Here is a 25,514-nt window from a genome sequence, read left to right on the forward strand (position 1 = left end):
TGCATTATAAAAACGAGTATCTGCCCGTCCGGACGCCATTATCTCTTCTGCATCCAAGGTGTCAGTCACCGCTGGCGCAGCGCCTATCTCCGATACTGCTGTGTACGCTCTATACACAGCGCTGTACAGCATAGGGATAGCACTTTCTATCAGTCCTTTTAAGGGCTAATACCGGCAGGGTCAGAGCCATAGGTGACAGGTCCGTGAATACAGAGTTTAACAGCTACACAAGATGACAGCGTCTATGTAGCTAAGGTCAGGGATTTCCTCGCTGCATTTCCCCATTAGGAGGGATAGAAAGGCAGGCTTCCTTTCCTCTACCCAGAGACCCACAACCCTGCCACTGTACCCTCCTGCCCTTTGCACACTCCAACTCATTGTTACTAAGCCATTTTACTAGCAAACACTGAGTGAACTTAGTGGCATCATAAAAGTGACTGTTGGACTTCTGTATTGTCCCACTAGTGCAAAGATATTTGCAGCACGTCTGCCTGCATCGCACATTTCAACTCATTGCTAGTATAATGGCTTAGTAACAAACACTGCTGCCAGTTTAAGGGCCGTAGTTGCATTGTCAGGGATAATATTGTTGTTTATTCTGCTGTTAATAAAGCTAGACCACCGCTGCAATCTACACCACCTCTCAATTTTTACTACCACATTTTCAGTGCACAATCTTGTCGCAATCAAAATGAGTGGCAAAATGACAGATGCTGGTGGAAAGGGGAAGAGGCGTGTTGGAAAAGGAAAAAAAGGGTTTGTCCGTGGGGAAGGTGGCAAAGCTCCATTAACATCTGTGAAGATAGACCATCTTCCAGCAAAAGTAAGATGTCTACTACTTACCGTGGACAATCCGATGTGCTCCCTTTTTTACGGACACGAACAACTGGAACAAAGGTAGATGATGGCCAAAAAAAGAAAATGCTTGAATGGATCTCAAGTGGTCCAACAAGTGCCCTCTGCGCCACCTCAACTACCGCATCCAAAAAACACCAGTCCTCTGAGTTGTCATCCCAATCAAACTTGCATTCTCCCAGCTCTGAAGTCTTCAACTGCCCTGCACAGTATGGTGGAACTGAGATGGCTGAGTCTGCAGAGCTGTTCAGTCACACTATAGCCTGGGAATCAGAAGTCTGCTCCCAAGCTACAGTGAGTACAGACCAGGAAATGGTCTGCAGTGATGCCCAGAACCTTTTTGACTCTGATTCAGGCCGTGAGGACCAAGTTTCTGAGCATAATGTTGACCCTTTTTCACAAACTGTAACACCTGTTGTTATAGACAATGAGGAACATACTGATGATGATGAGACGCAGATACCCGATTGGGATGACAACTTAAATATTCGGTCAGGGCAAGAAGAGGCTCGGTCTGAGGGGGAGGAGAGTGCAAACACAACAATTGATGAGGAAGTTCTAGATCCCACCTACTGTCAACCCACAGTCAGGTCCTCGAGGAGGTCAACAGAGACTGTGGAGGAGGATGCAACTGACAATGAAGTTACCTTGCGCCTTCCTGAACAGAGTAGGGGTACTGGTAGCACGTCTACAACTGCATCCTCAGCCACCACTGTGCCTCTGAACACTAGTCGGGGTGGATCAGCAGGTCGCATGCCCTCTAAGCCTTGCCTAGCCTGGTCCTTTTTTGACATAGCAAAAGATCGCCCAAATTATGTGATCTGTAAAATGTCATGATTCTGTTAGTAGAGGGCAAAACCTCAGCAGTTTGAAAACTTCTTCCATGAATCGTCACATGAATAAATATTATATGTCCCGGTGGGAAGCTCACCGTGCTGCAATGTGGCCTAGCGGAGCGAACCATCCACCGCCTGCCCCTTCTAGTGCATCCGCGCGCTCTTCATCTTCTAGGACTGTGGGGACAGCTGTCACACCTGGTTTTCCACGCACAACTTCCACCACTGTAACCGCAACAGGCAGTTTGCTTGGTAGGTCGTCAGTTGATTTGGAAGGGGAAACAAGTACGTGTACAGCTCTCTCAGACATCGATGGCATCAACGTTGGATGAAGGCGACATCATGTCTACGCCTGCACTTTCCTCACAAAGCTGCATTTTTCCAGGGACACCCTACTCACCACCGTCTACACACAGCAGCCAGATCTCTGTCCCTCAGATGTGGACAAATAAAAGGCCATTTCCTGCGACCCATGACAAAGCTAAGAGGTTGACTTTATCCCTCTGTAAGCTCTTGGCTACCAAAATGCTGGCTTTCCGCCTGGTGGACTCACAGGATTTTAGAGACCTTATGTCTGTCGCTGTGCCACAGTACCAGATGCCCAGTCGCCACTACTTCTCTAAGAAAGGTGTGCCCGCGCTACACCAGCATGTCGCACACAACATCACCGCTTCCTTGAGAAACTGTGTGTGAATGGGTGCATTTCACCACCGTCACTTGGACCAGTAAGCATGGACAGGGACGTTGCATGTCGCTGACTGGGCACTGGGTAACTATGGTGATAGATGGTGAAGGGTCTGCTGCACAAGTCTTGCCGTCCCCACGACTTGTGTGTCAATCCTGTCTGTCCAAGTTCCGCCACTGCTTCTGCCTCCTCCACCTCATCTGGGTCCTCCACCTCTGCCCCAAGCCTGCCTGGTCAGGCCACCAGCGTTCTCACTGCACAGAAGGAATCGCGCACCCCTCATTACTATGCTGGCAGCAGAGAGCAGCGGCATCAGGCGGTCTTTAGCTTGACATGTCTTGGGAATAGGAGTCACACAGCAGCTGAGTTGTGGTCAGCTCTGCGGTCCGAGTTTAATAAATGGTTGTCTCCACTCAACCTGCAGCCTGGTAAGGCCGTGTGCGACAATGCTGCAAACCTGGGTGCGGCCCTTCGCCTGGGCAAGGTGACACACGTGCCTTGTATGGCTCACGTGTTGAACCTTGTTGTCCAGCAATTTTTAACACACTATCCTGGCCTAGATGGCCTTCTGACCAGGGCACGAAAACTGTCTGCTCACTTCCGCCATTCAACCGCCGCAGCTGAGCGACTTGCATCGCTCCAGAAGTCTTTCGGCCTGCCGGTTCATCGCCTGAAATGCGATGTGGCGACACGCTGGAATTCGACTCTCCACATGTTACAGCGACTGGCAGCACTGCCGAGCCCTGGTGCAATACGTCATGATGTATAGCCTGGGCCATCGAGATGCAGAGGTGGGGCAGATCACCCTGATGGAGTGGTCTCAGATCAAGGACCTATGCACCCTTCTGCACAGTTTCGACATGGCGACGAATATGTTTAGCGCTGACAATGCCATTATCAGCATGACAATTCCAGTCATTTACATGCTAGAGCACACGCTAAACACTATTCGGAGTCAGCGGATGGGACAACAGGAAGGGGAGGAACTACAGGAGGATTCATATGCGCAAGACACAACATCACCAAGGTTCAGACGTTCATCATCACCAACGCGGCAGGCGTGGGACCATGGGGGACAGGGATCAACAAGGGCGCATGGTAGCAGGCGAAATGTTGAGGAAGGTGCAGGAGAACATGAAGAAATGGAGGACGAACTGTCCATGGACATGGAAGACTCAGCGGATGAGGGAGACCTTGGTCAAATTTCTATTGAAAGAGGTTGAGGGGAGATGTCAGAGGAAGAAAGAAACGTTAGCACCTCTATGCCACAAACACAGCGTGAACTTGGTCCGCATGGCTGCGCAAGACACGAGTGCTTTCTTGCTGCACTACCTCCAACATGACCCTCGTATTGTCAAAATTAGAAGTGATGATGACTACTGGCTTGCCACACCAATAGATCCCCGGTACAAGTCCAATTTTGTGACATAATTCCAGCCATAGAAAGGGACGCACGTATGCAGGAGTATCAGCAGAAGCTGTTACTCGATCTTAGCTCGGCTTTTCCACCAAACAACCGTGCAGGTGCAGGGAGTGAATCTCCCAGTTGTAACTTGACAAACATGGGATGGTCTCGTCATCTTCAACAGTCTACCCATACCAGTAGCACCGTATCTGGTGCTGGTAACAGCAATTTTATGGAATCTTTTCATAATTTTTTTTAGACCCTCCTTTGCAAGGCCACCAGACACAACAAGTCTGACACATAGTCAACGGCTGGAGAGGATGATACAGGAGTATCTCCAAATGAACATTGATGCCATGACTTTGCAAATGGAGCCTTGCTCCTTTTGGGCTTTAAATCTAGAAAAATGGCCAGAGCTCTCCAGTTACGCCTTGGAGATTTTGTCGTGTCCCGCTGCCAGTGTTGTCTCTGAACGTGTCTTCAGTGCTGCTGGGTGTGCGCTGACAGATAAGCGCACGCGTCTGTCCAGTGACAATGTGGACAGACTAACGTTCATCATAATGAACAAGTCATGGATCCATAAGGAATTTACTACCCCTGTGTCATCCTGGGGAGAGTAAATGCTTGTGGATTTTGAATGTGCTTGATGCAAATCAAAACATCCTGTTTGCAACTAGGGCACAAGTGCTGCCACTGATGGGGTTAGTGTCTGTGTGGCCCAATGTTTGGAAAAAAGGGAGACTCCGCTTGGAGTAACCCTTGCTTGCTGTGTTTTTAAAAAGGAGCCAAGATGAACAAGTCATGGTTCAGCAAAGACTTTGCTACCTACCACGGTGTCATCCTGGGGACGGATAAGAATGGCGTATTTTTGAATGTGCTTGATGCAAATCTAGCTGTGAAGTGTACATCTGGGGCACAACTGCTGCCACTGAAGGGGTGGGTGTCTGTTTGGCCCAATTTTTGGAAAAAAGGGAGACTCCGCTTGGAGTCACCTTGCGGTGTTTTACATGATTTTAGAAGGGCGTGCCATGCCTATATCTGTCTCCTCCTCTTTTTCCTTGTCCAGCTCTTTTGTTTTCAGATGAGTAGATGTCCTTGTCACTTTCCCATGTGTTTGTGTTGTGAGTTGTTTGTCACCTCTTGGACACCTTTGAGGGTGTTTTTCTAGGTGTTTTTAGGTTTGTGAATGCCTGCCATTGTTTCCTATGCGGTTCGAGTTTCGTTCGACGAACTGAACTCGAACGAGACCTCCGTTCGACGAACCGAACTCGAGCTGAACCACGACCGGTTTGCTAATCTCCAATTGCCACCCCATTAGGGCAATGGAATGAGCCAAGGCAAAGGACCAGGATTAGTGCACTTCTGTGGCCATTGCAGTCTACTTTTAGGCTTAGTAGGCCCCAAAAACCATTGGCCTGACTAGCCTGAGAATACCAGACCCCAGCTGTCAGCTTTACCTTGGCTGGTGATCCAATTTGGGGGGAGGGGGGCATGTTTTTAAGTATTTGGTGCTGAAAACAAACCTAAACACCACAATTTAGTGCCTCAGGAAAGTCACTAAAGGGTGTAAGCTTACATTATGCAGGGGGTTGGGATATTATGTGTTGCATATCTATCTGTCTATTTATCTTATCCTATTCTAATCTATCAAGCGTGTATAGGCAACAGATGCATTATAACATAATGGGAGATGTTTTACTAATGGATCCATTAGTAAAACATCCATTCACCTAGCGGATCCATTGCTCACTCCATTATGCTCTAATAGATCTGTTAGCGATCTGTATTTGCATTCACACAAAAACACTTCTGCTTGCAGAACTTTTCGCTCGTCAACAAAGGGTGGCTGGTGGATTGAACCTAATGGATGACAAGTTTTGACCAATCCATTAACTGATCTGTCCTTAGTCAATCGACCAATTACGGATCAGTTTTTGCATTTTCCCAGCGGATGCAAAAACAGAAATGCTTAGAGGACATGTGAACATAGCCTAACACTGCAGAGTCGGTTTTTGGTTTTTGTTTTTTCCCCAACCTGAATAGGCACTAATTTCTGAATAACTGTAACAATCATGAACATCTTTTGTAGTATTGGTTTATAACGGTAATCATATTTTCAAACTGCCGTTATCTTAGAACTTTTCATAAAGCATCGTAAATGTATCTTACCGCATAACATGGGAAACTATTTGACTATTGGAATTTTTACAATTCAATTTTATTTTAATGCTTTCGTTGAATTTCAAATAGACACTGAACAAGCTTAAAAATGATTCTTCATACCAGCCGCTGACAGAATCATTATATAACCATTGAGTGATATTGGACATGTAACAAGATTCTCATGTACTTTCCAGATAATCATGCAGAACCAATGGAAATTGATGGTGATGTGGAAATTCCATCAAACAGGGCAACAGTCCTCCGTGGACATGAATCAGAAGTATTCATCTGTGCCTGGAATCCTGTCACTGATCTATTAGCATCTGGGTAAGAAAACAGCAATTTAAATAGTAATATTCCAACCAAAGAAACCAGCAAGAGCAAAACTATTTCAGAAATCTCATGCACGTGATTTGTTTTATTTCCTGACTGAGAACTGCAGCATTTAAATACTCAACATGTCAATTCTTTAAGGCCATGATCAGTGTTGAGTTTTTGACACTGCAGTATTTTTGCATATTAGTTTACCTGCATTTTTTTTTCATTGCCTCCTTGTGTTAAGTGTTTGAGGGGGCTTTTTAATCGCATTTTTGTTTTTTTTTTTGTTTTTTTTTGGGGGGGGGTTCTGTTTGGTATGACATGCTTTTTAAATAAAAGGGTTTGATTTTAGAAACTTGCTAGTATGACATAATTAGTTGGGGACTATATGCATATGCGTCTTTTACCTGTGGATTTTTTGCATCTAATGCAAGTCTATGGGGAAATTACGCACAGAAGAGTCAGTGTACCCGCAAGAGTGACAGGGAGTGGTTTTAAAAAAATGCCCAGCAGGTCAGTAAAGGTGGCATAAAAAAGCAGTGGACAGGTTTCTATTAATCCCATCCATTTTGCTTGAACTGTAAAATGCAGCATTTACAAAAAAAAAATTGGCAGCGTCCCCTCGTATTATGACACCCATCACAGATAAAGCATATGGCTGCAGCCCCCAGCTGTGCACTTATCTTGGCTGTGTATCAAAATAAAGAGGTACTGCATGTGACTTTTTTTAAAAAAAAATTTAAGCAAATTTAAAGTGTGCTACACCAGGGCAATCTGGATGAGCTGAGTTCCAGGATTTGTGCATCTAATTAATGCAAAAATCCTGGACAGCTGCAGGCTGCTATGTTTAGGCTGGGGGTCCCAATAAGAATGGGAATAATGTCTCCCAGCTGTCGGCTTGATCATGGCTCAGTATCAAAATTGGTTGAGGACCGCACGCCTTTTTTTCTTTAAAAAGCACATCCAATTCCTCTTATTTTGACACACACCGCAAAGATAAGCGCACAGCTGGGGGCTACAGCCTGTAGCCATATGCTTTCTGTGCTGGTTATCATAATACAGGAAGACACGCGTGCACAGTGTCAGAATAGACTCCGGACCTGAACTGGGGTGTTTGTGTGTTTTTTGTGTTTTGGTTTTTTTTTAATAGTTGGACCCGCTAATCCTGGGTATCTGCATGTCTGCCCCATCACTAATTGTAACTGACTAGTTAACACAAAGTATGAGGCTAAAAAGGTATGCAACTGTGTAGCTGCTCTTTTGAGGTATCAATTTGTGAAAGGACAACTGTTTGATAAATCACTTTCTCCACTTCCTCCACTTTATCAAAGATTTTTTTTTTTTTTTAAGTTGGCAAATACGTATGTAGAATTCAATAGTTAACTAATACATAATGCATGTATTATGGGAGATGACAATATGAGCTAAAGTTCCTTTTTCTAAATTGACTTTTTTTTTTTTTCCCTTCTAAAGATCAGGGGACTCGACAGCAAGAATATGGAATCTGAATGAAAACAATAGTAGTAACTCCACGCAGCTAGTGTTACGGCACTGTATACGAGAAGGTGGACAGGATGTTCCAAGCAACAAAGACGTCACCTCATTGGACTGGAATGTAAGTTATTTTAACACATTGTAAAATACTACTTTTCTTAACCACTATACAATATTCTAGGGGTTTTTTAAATATAACTCCATAACTCTACCGCTATCTAACTGATGTACATGTAATACTGATCTCACTGGTGCTGCCATGGTCATATTTCTGTCCAGCCCCTTCACTGATGCCTCCACCTTGTGAAGTGATTGCACTGGTTGTCCATTTGCTACAGAATACAATACATATTTATCTATCACAAACAAAGCTCTCCAGTTCTGCCCCACTCTCTCCTCCCTTTTTGTTGATAACCATAACTGACCTCTCCAGTCTACAACTGATTGAAGGCAAACAACCTCCATAATCTAAACCTTAACCCTCTATCTACTAGACTTCTCACATGCCTCACAAATTTTCTGGAATGCACTACCCCAATCTGATGCCTAGCTCCCACGTTTTTAAGCATGCTTTAAAAAAAAAAAACACCTCTTTAGAATGCTCGCTCAATTCACTAATCTATTTCCCCACTGTTTCCCCTTTCTAAATTTTACTCAGCATCTGGTCGCTGCTATGTATCCTCCAGTCACCCGAAAGCACCTGATAATTGCACTTGGACAGTCACAGGTTGACTGGATCATGCAGTGTTATATGAAAACCCCTATTATAATGATGGTTGAACCATACAATTCAAACATATTCTACCTATAGTGCCTGCCCCCTCCCCGGTTTCCTTTTATAGATTGTAATATTGAGCAGGACCCTCGCTCCTCCTATAACTGTTGTACTATTTTAGCTTATTGTCGTTTTTTTGTCTGTACATGCTTAATCAAAGTGCTGTGGAATACAGTATGTTGGCACTATATAAATACAATTATCATTATTACTCCCTGTAGGATCAGCACAGTGTGACTGACGCACATTTTTGAAACTCAGATTCCTCCCATGTCTCCCCTCTCAAAAATTCTGAGATACAGACCAATGATGTTCTCACATTACGCTCTCCCTTTGTCACCCAGATTGTTCTCTATGCCCCCTTTCATGTAGGCTGCTCCCCATTCACCATCTTTATTACATAATCTGCTCCCCAATTTCTGCCTGCTTCAGTTATATAGATTCAGTAAACATGGGGAGCAATCTCTGCCCAGCTCCGTTATACAAATTGCTCCTAATAGTTTCCCAACTTTGACTGGCTGAGTTATACAGATTGGGAAGCAATCTATAACCAGCTCAGTTAGACTGGTCCTAATGGTTCCCCAATCTCTGCCTCCCTCAGTTATACAGATAGATGGCACTGTGGAAGAGAGGGTGCAATAGGGTCTTACCCGGTAGGAATATCAGACACAAGGATCACGGTACACATCTTTTTCTGTGAAAGTCAAAAGCCCTATGTAGCACATTCAGTAGTGGTATCAGCCACAGCGACAAGGTATAGAGTATGTAGTATAGCGTAGGTGGAAATTGGGTATATACTGCGCTGATACTCAATAGTATATTAATGATTCCTTTATTGTTCAAACAGGTCTACGCGTTTCAGAGACATCTACTTCCTCAGGACATCAAAGGAACAATACTTATTGTTCCTTTGATGTCCTGAGGAAGGAGATGGATGTCTCTGAAATGTGTAGACCTGTACGAACAAATAAAATCATTAATATACTATTGAGTATCAGCACGGTATATACCCCATTTCCACCAACGCTATAACGCTAGTTATACAGACTGTTCAGTTATACAGATTGCACTCCATGGTTCTCCAATCTCTAACCGGCTCAGTTTTTTTATAGATTGCGTCCCATGATATTCTAATCCCTTCCCTGCTCAGTTATACAGATTGTTCTCTATGCCTCCATGTTACTCATTCCTCACACTACTCACCTGACACTGACTCCTCCTCTTTATTCCCCCTCTCGCACAGACTGCTCTGCTTTCCACACTTATTTCTAATGCTTCCAATGACTTTGAATATGTAGAAGGATGGTGAACACGGTTCACCTTCTGGTTTATTCTCTGCACTGATCAGAGATTAATGAAGAGGGGGGATGGAGAAGAGCATTGCGCTGTAAATTCATAGTCATACACTGCTCTCTAAGATTAGGCTGATCATTAAAGGGAGCTCAGGAACTCTGTGCGAAGAGGGGAGTTTTTGGGTTATGCATATGCCATATAGATTAAATAAAAAAAAAAATTAAATTAAAAAAAAATTAGGCGTTAAGGTCTAATCACAAGCAAGTGATTAAATTCATAAGATATTACACGTCCTTAAGCCTTTAAGTGCTAAGTATGTTAGAACAGTGTTAGTCCCCTTTTCTCCATTCTTGGCACATTCAGTGCAGAGCTCTAAATCCAGGGTCTCAGGTGCCAGTAAAAAATTTTTTTTTTTTGTTTTCCAACAGGCGGAAGGCAGTCTTTTAGCTACGGGTTCTTACGATGGTTTTGCAAGAATCTGGACACAAGATGGTAACTAGATTTCTATAAGTAATTTCATCCCCTTGTGTGAATTTCCCACTGACAGACTATTACTACTGTATTTGTAAAGCTCTGTGTGCTGTAAGAATTATTGGAAGTGGTGCATTACACACAGGAATGTTAGTAAACTGCTGCCTCTACTGTCTAAGTAGACAGAACATTTTACTTCCAGTAATCGTCAACCACATTCTTCAAACTCTGAAATGTTATCAAATATCTCAATAGCGTCTTAGTATGGAAATTCTGTATACCAGAGTTTGTCCAGGCTTTAAATGCACGGACAATGTAATTACTTCGCTGATTGTTTAAAATGGTGCATTGTGTAGGTAGGTGTAGACTATGACTGCGACTGTACTTGCCAGAAGCTCAACAATATTTTCACAAATACTAAAGCTGTGTTCATGTACATCTGTGTATAAAGTTGGGGAGTATAATGTGATAAAAAGTTTCCCTCTCAACCATGTTAAACAATAAGGCACGGTTATCTGAGTTTTTTCCTCAGCTGGAATCTGGCTGAGGAAAAAATGCAGCGTGCTGCGTATGGCCGCGATAAACTGCCAATACTTGCCAATCCAAGTCAATAGATGCACGGGTTAAAACCTGTCAGACATGAATCTGCCATCCGTATGCAATGCTTTTTTAAAATCTTTTACATATTCTACTAATTCTATGCATTTTTAAACTAGTTGACATATTAATAAAGCAATGCTATATAGATATATAGCGCTAGGATATCTAACACTAGAGATGAGCAAGTACCGTAATATTCGTAATCGCCATACTCTTAACGAGTACTTTGTAATACTCATATCTTCGTTCCAAATAGTGAATATAATAAAAATACATGAAAACTGCAAATTTGTTTGCAGGACCCAACAAAGATCTGGAGGCCTGAGCAAAAGGCAGAAATGGATGGGAAAGGGATGAAACTGAATGGGGAGAGCCTGGAGAATAAGCAGGCATGCATTTCTGACTCACATGGTTTCTGGGATCCTCTGAAGCCACACTAAAGAACTTGTGTGGTTTCAGTCTATCGGTGCCCCTGCAGTTTGTCGCAGTGACTCACACAGCAGCGTGCGAGCAGCTGCAGGATGAGCGCCGACAGCATGTGGGATAGCTCAGGTCATTACTTGCTGTGATGATCTCCGCTTAAGTCAGGACTAGAGTTGAGCGCGGTTCGTGGTTCTGCAGTTCGCGGTTCGAGTGATTTTGGGGGCTGTTCTAGATCGAACTAGAACTCGAGCTGTTTGCTAAAGCTCGATAGTTCTAGTTACACTTGAGAATGGTTCTAGCAGCAAAAAGCCAAGCTAATTTTTAGCTGGCTTTCCGCTGTAATAGTGTAAGTCACTCTGTGACTCGCACTATTATGAAATTTCAGCGTATAGTGTGCGGGAACAGCGCATTCAAATCACTGCTGCTGGGGTAATGGCGATCGCCATTTTTTTTTTTTTCCTTGTCTCCCTTCCCTAAGCGCGCTTGTAGTGGGGCGGGGCAACATGTCAGACACACACACACACACACACACACACACACACACACACACACACACACACACACACACACACACACACACACACACACACACACACACACACACACACACACACACACACACACACACACACACACACACACACACACACACACACACCTAAGTGGACTTTTAGCCGGAGAAGCAATGGCATGTGTGATAGGATGTCCATGTTACATGTCCCTGCATTTATAAAAACGGGTATCTGCCCGTCCGGACGCCATTATCCCTTCTGCGTCTGGGTGTCAGTCACCGCTGGCGTAGCTCCTGTCGCCGATACTGTGTACGCTCTACACACAGCGCTATACAGAATAGGCATAGAAGTTTCTATTAGCCCTTGTAAGGGCTAATAATAATAGCAGGCTCAGAGCCATAGGTGACAGTCAGGTCCGTGGAAACAGATTTTAACAGCTACAGAAGATAACAGCGTCTGTGTAGCAAAGGTCAGGGACTTCCTCGCTGCATTTCCCCATTAGGAGGGATAGAAAGTGAGGTTTCCTTTCCTGTACACTGACCCACAACCCTGCCACTGTACCCTCCTGCCCTTTGCACACTCAAGCTCACTGTTACTAAGCCATTATACTAGCAAACACTGAGTAAACTTAGTGGCATCCTAAAAGTGGCTGTTGGACTTCCATTAGTGTCCCACTAGTGCAAATCTATTTGCAGCACCACTGCATTGCACACTCAAGCTCATTGTTACTAAGCCATTACACTAGCAAACTATGCTGCCAGTTTAAGGGCCGTAGTTGCATTGTCAGGAATAGTTGTTGGTTGTTCTGCTGTTAAAGAGAGACCACCGCTGCAATCTACACCACCTCTCAATTTTTACTAATACATTTTAAGTGCACAATCTTGTCGCAATCAAAATGAGTGGCAAAATGACAGATGCTGGTGGAAAGGGGAAGAGGCGTGTTGCAAAAAAGAAAAGGGTTTGTCCGTGGGGAAGGTGGCAAAGCTCCATTAACATCTGCTGAAGATAGACCATCTACCAGCAAAAGTAAGATGTCTACTACTTACCGTGGACAATCCGATGTGCTCCCTTTTTTACGGACACGACCTGAAACAAAGGTAGATGGCCAAAAAAAGAAAATGCTTGAATGGATCTCAAGTGGTCCAAGTACCCTCTCCACCACCTCAACTACCGCATCCAAAAAACACCAGTCCTCTGATTTGTCATCCCAAACACACTTGCTTTCTCCCAGCTCTGAAGTCTCCATCCGCCCTGCACAGTATGGTGGAACAGAGATGGCTGAGTCTGCAGAGCTTTTCAGTCACACTATAGCCTGGGTTTCAGAGGTGTGCTCCCAAGCTACAGTGAGTACAGACCAGGAAATGGTCTGCAGTGATGCCCAGAACCTTTGTGATTCAGGCCATGAGGACCAAGTTTCTGAGCATAATGTTGACCCTTATTCATAAACTGTAACACCTGTTGTAATAGACAATGAGGAACATGCTGATGACGATGAGAAGCAGATAGCAGATTGGGATGACAACTTAAATATTCGGTCAGGACAAGAAGAAGGCTCAGGGTGAGGGGAGTGCAAACACAACGCTTGATGAGGAAGTTCTAGATCCCACCTACTGTCAACCCACAGTCAGGCACTCGAGGAGGTCAACAGAGGCGGTGGAGGAGGATGCTACTGACGACGAAGTTACCTTGCGCCTTCCTGGATAGAGGAGTAGTACTGGTAGTACGTCTACAACTGCATCCTCAGCCACCACTCTGCCTCTGAGCACTAGTCGGGGGGGCTCAGCAGGTCGCATGCCCTCTAAGCCTTGCCTAGCCTGGACCTTTTTTGACATATCACATGATTTGGGCGATCTTTTTCTATGTAAATTTTGTCGTGATTCTGTTAGTAGAGGGCAAAACCTCAGCAGTTTGACAACTTCTTCCATGAATCGTCACATGAATAAATGTCCCAGTGGGAAGCTCACCATGCTGCAATGTGGTCTAGCGGAGCAAACCATCCACCGCCTGCCCCTTCCAGTGCATCCGCGCGCTCTTCATCTTCTAGGACTGTGGCGACAGCTGTCACACCTGGGTTTTCCACGCACAACTTCCACCACTGTAACCACAACAGGCAGTTTGCTTGGTAGGTCATTTGGTTTGGAAGGGGAAACCAGTGCATCTGCACAGCTCTCTTAGACATCGATGGCATCAACATTGGATGAAGGCAACATCATGTCTACGCCTGCACTTTCCTCACAAACCTGCATTTTTTTCACCACCGAACTCTAACGAGACCCCCGTTCGGCGAACCGAACTCGAGCCGAACCATGACCGGTTCGCTCATCTCTAGTCATGACATCAGCGCTTGTCACTGACTTCCATGACGCCGCGTTCTCACATAAAGTCTCGCGGGCAGCCTGAGACTGACATCACTGACTCGCGGCACAGGTCGCGTGCGAATGCGGCGGCCATGGAACTCGGTGACTAGCGCTGACGTCACTAGTTCAGAAGTTCATCACAGGTAATGAACTAGGCTAACCTCATGATGTCGCCGCTCATTATGCCCTACAGTGACATGGCCTGACCTGATGATGGCTCAGGTCACTGCACTCCAACCAATGGGGAACTTCCTGTTCTTAATTGACTGAGACAGTGAGTATGGTATGGATCGTCGAGAACCCCCTTATTGGATTTCGCCGGACCTGGAATTTTTTTTTTTTCTTTTCAATAAATTGGTGTTAGAGGGAATGTTAAAGTGTTTGGGTTTTTTTTTTTTTTGTTACTACTGACTGGGTTAGTGATGTCTGGTATCTGATAGATGCCATGACATCACTAATGCCAGGGCTTGATGCCAGGGAATTTTACACAGCTGGTATCAACCCAATATATTATCCCATTTGCCACCACACCAGGGAACGAGATGAGCTGAGCGAAAAGCAAGGATTGGTGCATCTAATGGATGCGCCACTTCTAAGGCAGCTGCAGCCTGCTATTTTTAGGCTGAGGAGGATTCAATAAGCATGGACCTCCCTAGTCTGAGAATACCAGACCCCAGCTGTCTGCTTTACCTTGGCTAGTGATACAATTTGGGGGTACCCCGCATTTTGTTTTAAATTATTTAATCAAAGTGTGGGGTGCTGTTGTGAATGTCATTCAAGTGGGTGCTGGTGTGGAGCTCCCTCTGGTGGCCAGGAATTGTAATGAAGCAGACTCTCTGAATCTGTGACTCAGACAGGTGTTGGAGTTAATTGGAAATTCAGGAAACCATATTGCAAATCACCCTAGTGTATTTGAGCAGTTTCTGCCTGGCCGCTGCCGGGGTTCTGTTTTCCTGCTACTTCTGAAGATAGCTGGAAGTTTTCCCTTGAGTTTCTCCCATTTCTTCTGTGCCTGAATCTACTCCATATACGTTTGCTGGGTTTCTGTGCTTGATTGCTGAAATTGCACTTAAGGTTGTTTTCTGCCTATTCCATTTGGTTCCTTTTGGTTTCCTGTATTTGAGAATCTCTCCTTTTGCGAGCAGGGCAGTTCCTCCAACAAGAAAAGGAGCTTGCTCCCTGTTAATTTTTGGATTATTTGGACTTTAGAATATTATTGAGATTTTGTTTCTTCCCATTCTATATTTGCAGTTCACTTTTAAAGTATCTGACACAAGAGTACCTGATATAGCTGGGGAACCCAGTGGTCTTAGTATCTTTTTCCTATGAGTTAGGTCCTTTTTTTTTTTTATTTTTATTTTTTTTTTTGCTGGCAGCAATTGGTAATCTGTCCTGTTGTATCTAGTAAATTGGACCTCACCTTTGCTATCTATATTTTCTGTTTTCTGACATCACCGTTGCATGTTGAGGGCTTGCTATTTCTTTGGGGACTGCTCCAAGGCAAGTTGGGATTAATCATTTCTATCCTTGAGGGGTAGCAAGTTTCTCTGGCAGTGATGGTGTTAGGAAAATCCCACTGCTACTTCTAGTGTTGTCTGATAGGGGATTGTGGTCAGCTTAGTTTCCAACTACTCTTGTTTTGCTGTTTTCCTGATTAATGGGATTTTTTTGTGATCGTCCATAGTTACCAGTTCATAACAGGGTGCCATGTTTTGGATTACCAGCAAGGTAAAGCTAGTATTGTCACTTAAGTACCCCTTGAACATGTTGTGCAACTTTTCCCTCCTTTGCATTGCTATAGGCACAGATGGCCCTTGCTGATGTCCTGGTTTATTGAAAATGGCCCAGTTTGCGCATATTTCCCCCTTCCTCTGTTGGACCTGGTGTTGGTGTCTCTCCCCATTAATCCTTGGTGTTAAGAGCCAGTAACTCTGCCGCCAGCATTGTCTGAGGGTGGTGTATTTATCAACTGATCAACAATGACGCTCTTAAAGGATTCCATTGTGCAACCCTTTGGTGACTCCAAAAGGAGAGCAGGAAATTTGTCCTTGTACCATGGATCCAGAAAGGGGGCCAACCAGAATAGGTTTTTGGATAAAATTTGTATCACACGGGGGTCTTGCCACAGACACTTACACATGAACTGTGCCATGTGGGCCAAGCTGCAAACAGGCAAAGGTTCTGTATCTCCACTAGGAGGAGCACCCATCCTCTCCTCACGCTGACTCTCCTCCTCCTCTCCAGCCCATCCATGCTGGACAGACATGAAGCTGGGTTTGAGCGTCCCCTTTATAGAATTGGAGTCTCCTGGGTAGAACAGAAACAATTTTTCTTCTTCCTCCTCCTCATCCAATGTTGCCTCGGAATATTTGCTAGGCTGGGTAGCATCCCCCCATTTGGAAGTCTGGCTCTAACCATATGCTGGACACTCAAAGCTTCCTCTGAGATTATGCAGTGATTGTTTCAACAGACACAGCAGCGGGATGGTTAAGCTGATAATGGCCTGATCATCGCACACTAGCTTGGTGCAGTACTAAAAGTTCTTGTGAACCTCCAAATGACAGCGATCCACTCCCACTCAACAATCGTGTGGTGGCTGACTGTGTGACGAGCATGTTGAAGGTGATATTCAGCCCTCTGCTGCTCGGTAATCCTTGCCAACATATAGAATGTAGAGTTCCACATGTGGGCAGGTCGCACATGAGTCGTTGACATGGCAAATTAAAGCGCTTTTGCGACACCCTGGCACTACCAGGTAGTCACAGAAGTAGTCCATCCTCCTTGGCATGCCAACACACAACCCACTCCCGGGTACAACACACAGCCAGTAAAGCCTAGTTACCTCCCCATGATAATAGGGACACACCAGTGGGTGGGACCAAGCAGATGGGAGCGCCCACCTAGGGGTCCTGATGTGTCAGGGGCGGGAACACAACAGAGTTGAAGTCGAAGTGAGGAGTTGACAGGGGAGGAGTGTGAAGTCAGGGGTAGGGGCCCCAGGCCTACCGGACTAGGTGGCAGACTGCAAGCAGGACCATAGGCGACAGATACGGTCGCGGGAGAACTTAAGTGGACCGGGGCAGGGTTGTAGCCCGCCGTTGCCGACAGCGGGAACCCGGTCTGGATGCCGTGCACAGTCAGGTACCTGGACCCTAGGATGACGGTTGCAAGCCCCCTTATTAATCGACCAGCCGGGGACAAGATTTCAGGCATTTTTCCACAGAAGCCCAGGGAGTGAAATAGAAGCCCAACGCGGGGAATAGGGTGTCCGTCAGAACCCACAGAAATCCCAAGGGTCAGATTTCGCGGGCCACAGCTCCCAAACATGGAGTACCGGGAGTGGACTTCCCCATTGCAAGCAGAGTTGTCCCAGAGAAGACACACGCTGAGTGCAGGAGGAAGGGACCCCTGTTTGCTACACCTGGGAGTGGGACCCGAATACACCCGCCAGAGGTGACGGTCACTGGCAACTTGGTTTACCACTGGACTTTTGTGTGATTCTTTAAACTGTGAGTACACCATTGATCCCTGGTCCAGCCCGGCACGTCCCCTCCAGAAGTCATCACTCCTGTGTACCTGGGCCCCAGGACTACACCTCCCCTACCCGTGGAGGGGATTCCATCCTGCTGCCCTGCTCAATCAGCCCTGGGCATCCCATCACCAGGTAGCGGCGGTGCTACCAATACCTCACCGCAACCCTCGGGTGGAGTCCCCGACAAAGCAATCCCCTGTAAATATTCCCTTCCTACAGTTGAGGACAGACAGCTGTACGAGCCCGGGTTCGGCCACCACTCAAGCCGCAGTAACGAACCCGGATCCGAGCAGCCCCTGCAGCGGCCCGGCCCCCATCCGCAACACTTTTGCAGTGCTGTAAGACCAGCAAAAGCAGAGGAATGGTGGAAATTTGCACTAATATGGTGCACCTTCTCAAATAGGTATGGCAAGTCAGGGTATGTTTTTATAAATTTCTGAATTAGGTTCAGCACATGAGCCATGCATGGCACGTGTACCAGCTTGCCGACCTTTAAAGCTGCCACCAGGTTTCGTCCATTGTCAAACTCAAAGGCCGGGTTGGAGGTGCAGCGGGGAGAGCCACTGATCAATCTGTTCCTTTTACTTGCCACAGCTCTGCTGCAGTGTGGTTTGTGATTTAAACAGGTCAGCTTCAACAGAGCGTGTTGCTGCTTTGCTGATGCACTGCTGCACAGCTCACAGCTAGGTAGTGATGGGGAGGGTAATTCAGCAGAGGAGGAGGAGCAGGACAAAGACAGGAAGTGGCATATGATGAGGCGGAAATGCTGGTAGAAGTTGGGCCCGCTATTCTTGGCATCGGTAGGATGTGTGATGCTACATCTGCCATCTGCGAGTTTGTTCCAGCCTCCCCCAGGTTCACCTAGTGTGCCGTGACATATGTATTGTCCCTGTCCACAACAGCTTGTCCACATGTCTGTTAGGTGGACCTTCCCAGTTATGGTGTTGGTCAGAGCAGTTAAGATTCTTTAACAAGTGCTTGTGTAACGCGGGGATGGCACAACGGGCAAATTAGTGGCAGCTGGGAACACTATCATGGGCCAGCCACAGCCAAGATATCACAGAAACCGTGTTCCCACAAGCCTAAACTGCAACATCTCCATGCCTAGCAATTTGGCAATGTGAGAGTTTAGGTTTTGTGCCTGTGGGTGCGTGGCTGGGTATTTACACTTCCTTTCCAAGATTTCAGGGACAGACAACTGGATGCTTCCCTGAGACAAGGAAGTAGATGTGGTTGGTGATTGCTGTGTCTGTGCAATTGCACCTCGTGGGAAGGATGTATGAACGCCTGCTTCCTGGACACCAGATTGTGAAGGACATAGCACAGGCAACATGACAGTGGTTTGACCCACAGATACAAATTTGGTACTCTGATGTTCTGTCAACCAACTGTGGTGCTTGGCTGCCATGTGGTTCTGCATACTGGTGGTGCTCAGGTTGCCTTTGCCCTGGCCTCTGCTCAACTTGGATGGCAGATGCTACAGATTACAATGTTTTTCTCTAAAGGACTTTCAGAAAATAAATTCCTGACAGCAGCTGAATACCCCCTTGCCCTGACTTGGGCAACAGTGGGGTTACTCTTGGGAACAGTTGACCCAGTTCTCACTCTGGGCAAACCACTAGCTTCTTCTGTCTCTGTGCTGGCTATGCATGTAAACAGTCAAGGTCGGATCAGTGGACTCATCGACCACCTCATCTTCCATCTCATCCTCCTTCCCAGTTGAGATTGTAGGCTGACCTGATGGCAACTGGTTCATAATCATCAGCCTCCACTGCTGGAGACAGTAAATCATGTTCCTCAAAGTGGCCCTCTTCTGGCCGGATGTCCTCAAATACTTGCACATCAACTCACGCCTCCTCCTCACGTCCCTCTTCAATGCTGCATGGTGAGAGGCCAGAACCAACCAAAGGATACGTACAAAACAGATCCTCAGAGTGGCAAGCTTGTCTCCTGTGACTGACTGGAGTAAGGAGGACCAGGTTGAGGACTGTATAGGCCAGCCTTTTGTGTATCCACAGTAGACTGTGGTCATGGAAGATTGGTTGCTGCTTGACAAATGTGAAGAGGCCTTGTCTGCCATCCAAGACAGAATCTGCTCTCGCTCTTCTGGCTTCCACACGTATTTATGTTCCAGACCAGGAAATTTGTCAAGGAACATAGTGGATGCATCAAGCTTCTGCTAACCTGACACTCAGTGCCTTGTTACCCACCACTGACAACACCACGTCACTGTCCCTTAAGAACTGCCTTTTTTGTCATTTTGGGTTTTGCTGACATATTTGCAGATGTTGATATCCCAAGCCAAGCAAGCTTGGACCCCAAAAATATGGTGGAGAAAGTGAGTACTTTGCACCAGGCAGCACTGTTAGAGCCCTGCTTTGTAATTATTTGCAAAAGCCACTAGCAAAGTATGAATGAGGGTGATCTGGATGCCACAAGTCAATATTGTAGAAACCAGTCCCGATTCCCTACCTATTCTAGTCTATTCTCTCCCTGCTGTGACTTTTTTCAGTACTATCAGCTCTTAAAAGAGCTATTGTATTCTGGTTTCTGGACGGTACAATGGAGGTAATGACACACTGCTTTAAACACTCTCCCTAGTCAGAAATCTGTCCCTCTGAACACTACACTGACCTATGCTGCAGGCAGCCCTGAAAAGGGATTTGTGTTAAGAGGCCTACATTCTCACTAGCAGTTGTTAGCTCCATCCCTACGCTGATACAAAGCAGGCTCCAGACGCAGTGTGCGCTAAATGGTGCCGGAAGGTTTTTAAAAAGCCTATGATGCTGAGCTGCCAGCCAAACACAGTAACGCGACAACCAAGATGGCTGCGGCATTACTGTGATTGGTTAAGAAGCCCAGCATGTTTATTGGCTGAATCGGGCACCAAAACAGCTGCGTGGGTCATTCGTATATCGCGGCAAATACACCATTACTCGCAATATAATGAATAGCCCGAGTACCATACTGCTCTGCGAATAGTAACAAATACATTCACTCATCACTACTAACAACCCCCATACATATTACAAACTTGCACCCTTTAGTACCTATCATGTGGCACGAACTGATGTAAGAGTAAACATTGAAGAGGATGGGCCTGAAATAACCCACTATTGTGCATAGTGAGGAATAGATATTTCATCCCATATCAAAGCCACGCTCTTGTGTGATGAGGTATGTGAAATACAGCTTTCATACTACTCCCAACGAGCTGCACCTTTTTATCACGGCTCAAATTAAATGATGGTCAGGGAATTGGACCTTCCTAAACATTCTGTAGAACTTTAGCTGTATACTAAAGGAAAACAACCTGCTAGCTCTTAATACCCTACCTGGTAAAGAGGCAGAGACGAGGAATTCCTTCAATACTTTTCTCAAGATTGTGCTCTAGTGTATTGCAGTTATGTTCCTAGCTGACAGAAAAATGTAACTGAGTACAAAGTGAGTGGAAACTTATTGATTTTTCAAAAAGGTTTGAAAGCTGCTACTGCACAATGGCAGCAAGTATGCTTAAGTGCCTGTAGGACATGCTGTGCACTTGAGGGAAAGCTATGAGAACTTACTCAGATTTTATTCCAAAGAAGCTTGACTATCAAGGATGGTCAACGTGGTGATCTGAAAGTTTTTTTTTTTTGTGTTTTTTTTTTTTTTTTTTTTTTTTTTTTCCTCTGGGCAGCAAAGAGGATACATGAAATACCCACTAAAGTTCTCCTTCCTCCACTTCCCGATAAGCTTGGACTGATGAAGCAGTTTGTGAAAACTCTACCAAAAGGAGACTTGAGTACCTGTGTACAGTTTCAGGGACTGTGCAAAGCTAAACTGAAAGAATTCATTTATTGGGTATGTATATTCAGAAACTCATGAAGGATGACTTGAGAAGTTAAACAAAAATGAACTGAGAGCCTGGGATTCTTTAAAAGTTGTGAAGAAATTTCTTTAACAACGAAGATCCAAATTTAAGTTCATAGTGGAGAAGATACTGCAATCTTTCAAAACTTTGGGCTGTGCAACTTTGTGCATGCGCACAACTGGACAGCGACATATTTTTCTTATCCAAAGCGCACAACTGGACAGCGACATATATTTTTCTTATCCAATGCGCACAACTGGACAGCGACATATTTTTCTTATCCAAATGCAAAAAGGAGAATCTGATCCCCAAAGGACTCTGGAGCGCACAACTGGGCTGTGCAAGGAATTTAAAAAAAAAAAAAAAAAAAAAAGTAAATTCAAACGTTCCTATTTGGACTACTTTCCTGAAAACCTTGGTGCAACAAGGGTAAAGATTTCATCAGGATACCAAGGCAGATGGAACGAATATACCAAGGCAGATGGAACATTAACATGGAGGATTAGTGCAGGGTGCTTCACAAAGATGATCCGCAGCATTCTATAAAAGAAAAGGTATTGAGAGCGGCTTTGAAGAGAAGAATTAACTTCTAATAAAGACAAGCCTGGATGCCTGGCCCAAAGGGGCTCCAGGGAGGGCGAACATGACTGAGGGATGCTAGGCCTGAGGGGTAGCGAAGGGTTAAGATGTAGTGCTTTTTGTGCGGGAAAGTGTAGGGCGGCATTATGGGGCCATGTGAGTGGTCAGTTTATTGGATGGATATATAGGGCAGAACTGTGGGGAGGTGGTCATTACTTAACTGGCAGACTTTGAAATCATCGTGGAACCCAGGATGATCTGAGAAGGCCCCTGTCCCAGTGGCTGTTGGCAGAGCCGCATGGACTGCGCTGGCTCCAGGAAAAGCTGCAGCAGTGGACGAAGAATGACTGACCGGCCCGTACCTCAAACAGATAAGGAGTCCCTGGCTACTGAGTTCCAATGGGCCCCTAGTCCTGGAGCCCAAAGGGGCGGTCATGTGATCGACTGCATATTCAAGAAGGTGCGGCCTGCGCAGGGCCCGGGCAGCAGTCAGGCAGCAGCATGTGGTTCCGCTACAATGCAGGCAGGCCACGACGTGGGGGTTTGGCATGGCACGACCGCGTGGTGCGTTCACGGGTCCCCAGCATCATGTGCAAAGCTGGTGACCTTTTTGACAAGCGTCCCTGGATGGACAGGCGGTCGGGCACTTGTAGTGCGGCCCGGGAGGGCTGCAGCCTGCGTCAATCCATGGAAAAGATGGCGGTGCTCGACGTGGAGGACACATGTGGCTGTTCCGTGGGACTCCAGAGTCAGCCTAGTAAGATTAAGGCTCACACCTTGTATTAATGCTTGGGTTATGGTGAGTGGTAAGGGTGATTTATACGTATGGTTTCGGGTGCGCTAGGGTGGTATTGTGTTCTTCAGGGGGTTTCGGAATGGGGCACGGCTGGGCATGAGGTCGGTGTCTCTGTGGTCAGTGTTTGAATTTTTTTCGGTTTTGCAGTTCATGGTTTAAGGGTACTGTCAGGTAGTCTGGGATCAGGGATGGTCGAGTGCTTATTTTCTATTCATGGACTAATCTGGGGACTGCTAAGGTGTTTCTTTTATGCCCAGGGTGTATTTGCGGCACTCATGTATTTTGATAGTTAGACGGGTTTGGTTCATCCTGGTGGGCCCTGATGTCAGGTCACGGGTAATTATTAGATTCCAGTGTATATCGTGCTGCTGTTTAGTGGTTACGTTTGGTTGATTTGAATGCGTGCGTCACATGCCGCTTGGGGCTTTTGCATGATCCGCAGCTATTATGAGGTGGTTTACTGGAGTCTGGTCGGATCTGCACAAGGGCAGATTTGCAGATTTTAAGTTTTATACACATGGGTTCTCACTGCGGCTCTTAGGGTTGCCAGCTGAGCTTTCGTGGACCGTATCGGGTGGTATTTGTTACAGCCGTTGTTGAAGCTCCATAAGAGTTTATTATAAATTTCTTGCTTACGACGGGCTTGGGGTTTTCTTTGGTACGGTTGGCTCTGCTTTGCCATACGCGTATATGGGTCTTGGAGATATCTGTAGGATCGTCATAAATTGGTTTCTTTTCTGGTGCTCCTAGATGGTTGGGGCTCGGGTAATGTGTCGGTGCGAGGAATGAGTGACATTTTTGGGTTGGGCGGCCCATTGTTGACTATTTGGATCGGGGGTCGCCACAGTTGGTAAATTGTTTATCTAGCTAGCCAGTGCTAATAGGTGTTCTGTTTGACAGGAATGGTGTATAGCGCATTAGGCATGACCTTTTTTGTTTCGATGGCCGTGTGACTGGTCTCAAGTGGTGGTGTAGCCCCTTCGGCGCTACATAGCCAGGAGGCTCATTTGGTCCCACGTATTTGTCAGGACTGGCTGGCATTACGGGGACACAATTTTCATGGCGCAGCCTCAGGTGAGGCGTATTTGAAGGTGCATGTGAGCAGGTCACAACTACAATCTTCCTTTCCTCAATGTAAGGCTGGTGGTATGCCATGGAATGGGAATCTAGTGCCAGGTGCAATGAATCTTAATGATTCAAAGGACTCCAGTAATTGTCGGGGGGGTTGTGCTCCATTTGGGGTTGGTTTGCAGTGCTTTAAGGCCAAGTGGCGGGCACGGGGCACCTGGTTGGTGCAAAGTTTTGACAGCAGGCCCGGGGTTATGGTATCAGCAGTTCCGGGGGGGGGGGGGGGGGGGGTGTGTGTGTGTGTGTGTGTTACATTTAACTTTTGGTAAGAGTGTGGCAATGGTAGTGCTGTTTATTTGGGGTTGGGAGTGTGCAGGTGATGCACACAATCAATGGTGGTCATTTGGCCGTTACTAGGGTGGGTCACCCCTTTTATGGGTCATTGAGTAGTATGTGGTGGTCAGAAGGGTGTACTGACTTATATTTTGGGACCGCCTCTGGCGGTGGGGGGTGTTGACACATTGGTGAATAGTTGTGATCTTCTTTTTTTTTTTTTTTTTCTTCTCAATGGTGATCGGCTTGACTGATTTTTAGTTCGGCAGGGTTGTTGTGATCCCTTGGTGGATTGGTTTTGCTAATTGTTCTTGGTGGATATTTCAGAATGGGTGGATATTTCAGGATTTTTGCTATCACGCAAGGTTGACAGCACCACCAAAGGTTTTGGTACTGCGCGCAGGTGGAGGAGACTTGGTCGCTGGGGATTCCAGGGGCTTGATCAGTGATATTGGGCCAGACTGCCTGTCTTCCTGCCTGGGTCCTGTGGTCATTTATAGGGGCTCCTGTCTTCGGAATAACTGCCTAGTATGTTTTAGGGCATATTTTCAAGAATCTGTCAGAGGTTAGGGAACCAGTGTAGGTTGTTTTGTTACAATAAGAATAGTTGGCTTTGCTTAATTATCATTTGGTGTGCAATTTTCAGAGGCGCCTGCAGCGTTGAGGTCTCAACGAGGCAGAGTTCGCACCCTATTCCTTCAGGATGGGGACGGCTGCTCAGGTGGCTTGTTGGGGACTGGTCGCGCAGGCGGTACGTGGGATCGGACGCTGTGGTCGGCTAGTTGAAAGTCTTGGGTGCAGCTGGCCTTGTTGTACTGGTGGTTTGGTGCAGGTTGGCATTGCGAGGTCCAATGGGGTCAGTTTTGCTCGATTAGAATTGATACCAAGGCATTGGTTACTCGAGCCATTGAGTCAGCTTGGATTGGGTTTTTCATGGCGGGACTGTGGCAGAAAGGAGGGGCTATTTGAAGTCTGTGGATTGCACAAAGAGCGAGGAGGGGGACCCAGTGCAGGAACAGGTTACCCCTGATGGTGCAATGGTATACTTGGTTAAGGTGGGTCCCTGCTGTGCTGGGTCACAGCGGGACATGTTAACGTGGGTCCCTGGTGGGCTAGGTCCCAGTGGGAGATTGGTCGGGTAACACTCGGCTAGGTGTCCTCGAGCC

General features: G+C 46.2%; 1 protein-coding gene across 3 annotated transcripts in view; it reads left to right on the top strand.

Moving 5' to 3' along the window:
• The window catches only part of TBL1X (transducin beta like 1 X-linked), a 478,333-nt gene that overhangs the window by 418,213 nt on the left and 34,606 nt on the right, over positions 1 to 25,514 (top strand). For all 3 annotated transcript variants that reach the window (XM_075335487.1, XM_075335485.1, XM_075335486.1), the window contains 3 exons: positions 6,139 to 6,271; positions 7,736 to 7,877; positions 10,253 to 10,316. In XM_075335487.1, the coding sequence (XP_075191602.1) occupies positions 6,139 to 6,271; positions 7,736 to 7,877; positions 10,253 to 10,316 (339 nt within the window). The remainder of the gene's footprint in view (positions 1 to 6,138; positions 6,272 to 7,735; positions 7,878 to 10,252; positions 10,317 to 25,514) is intronic.

Source organism: Anomaloglossus baeobatrachus, chromosome 2 (genome assembly GCF_048569485.1).
Source record: "Anomaloglossus baeobatrachus isolate aAnoBae1 chromosome 2, aAnoBae1.hap1, whole genome shotgun sequence".
In the NCBI taxonomy this organism is placed as follows: Eukaryota; Metazoa; Chordata; class Amphibia; order Anura; family Aromobatidae; genus Anomaloglossus; species Anomaloglossus baeobatrachus.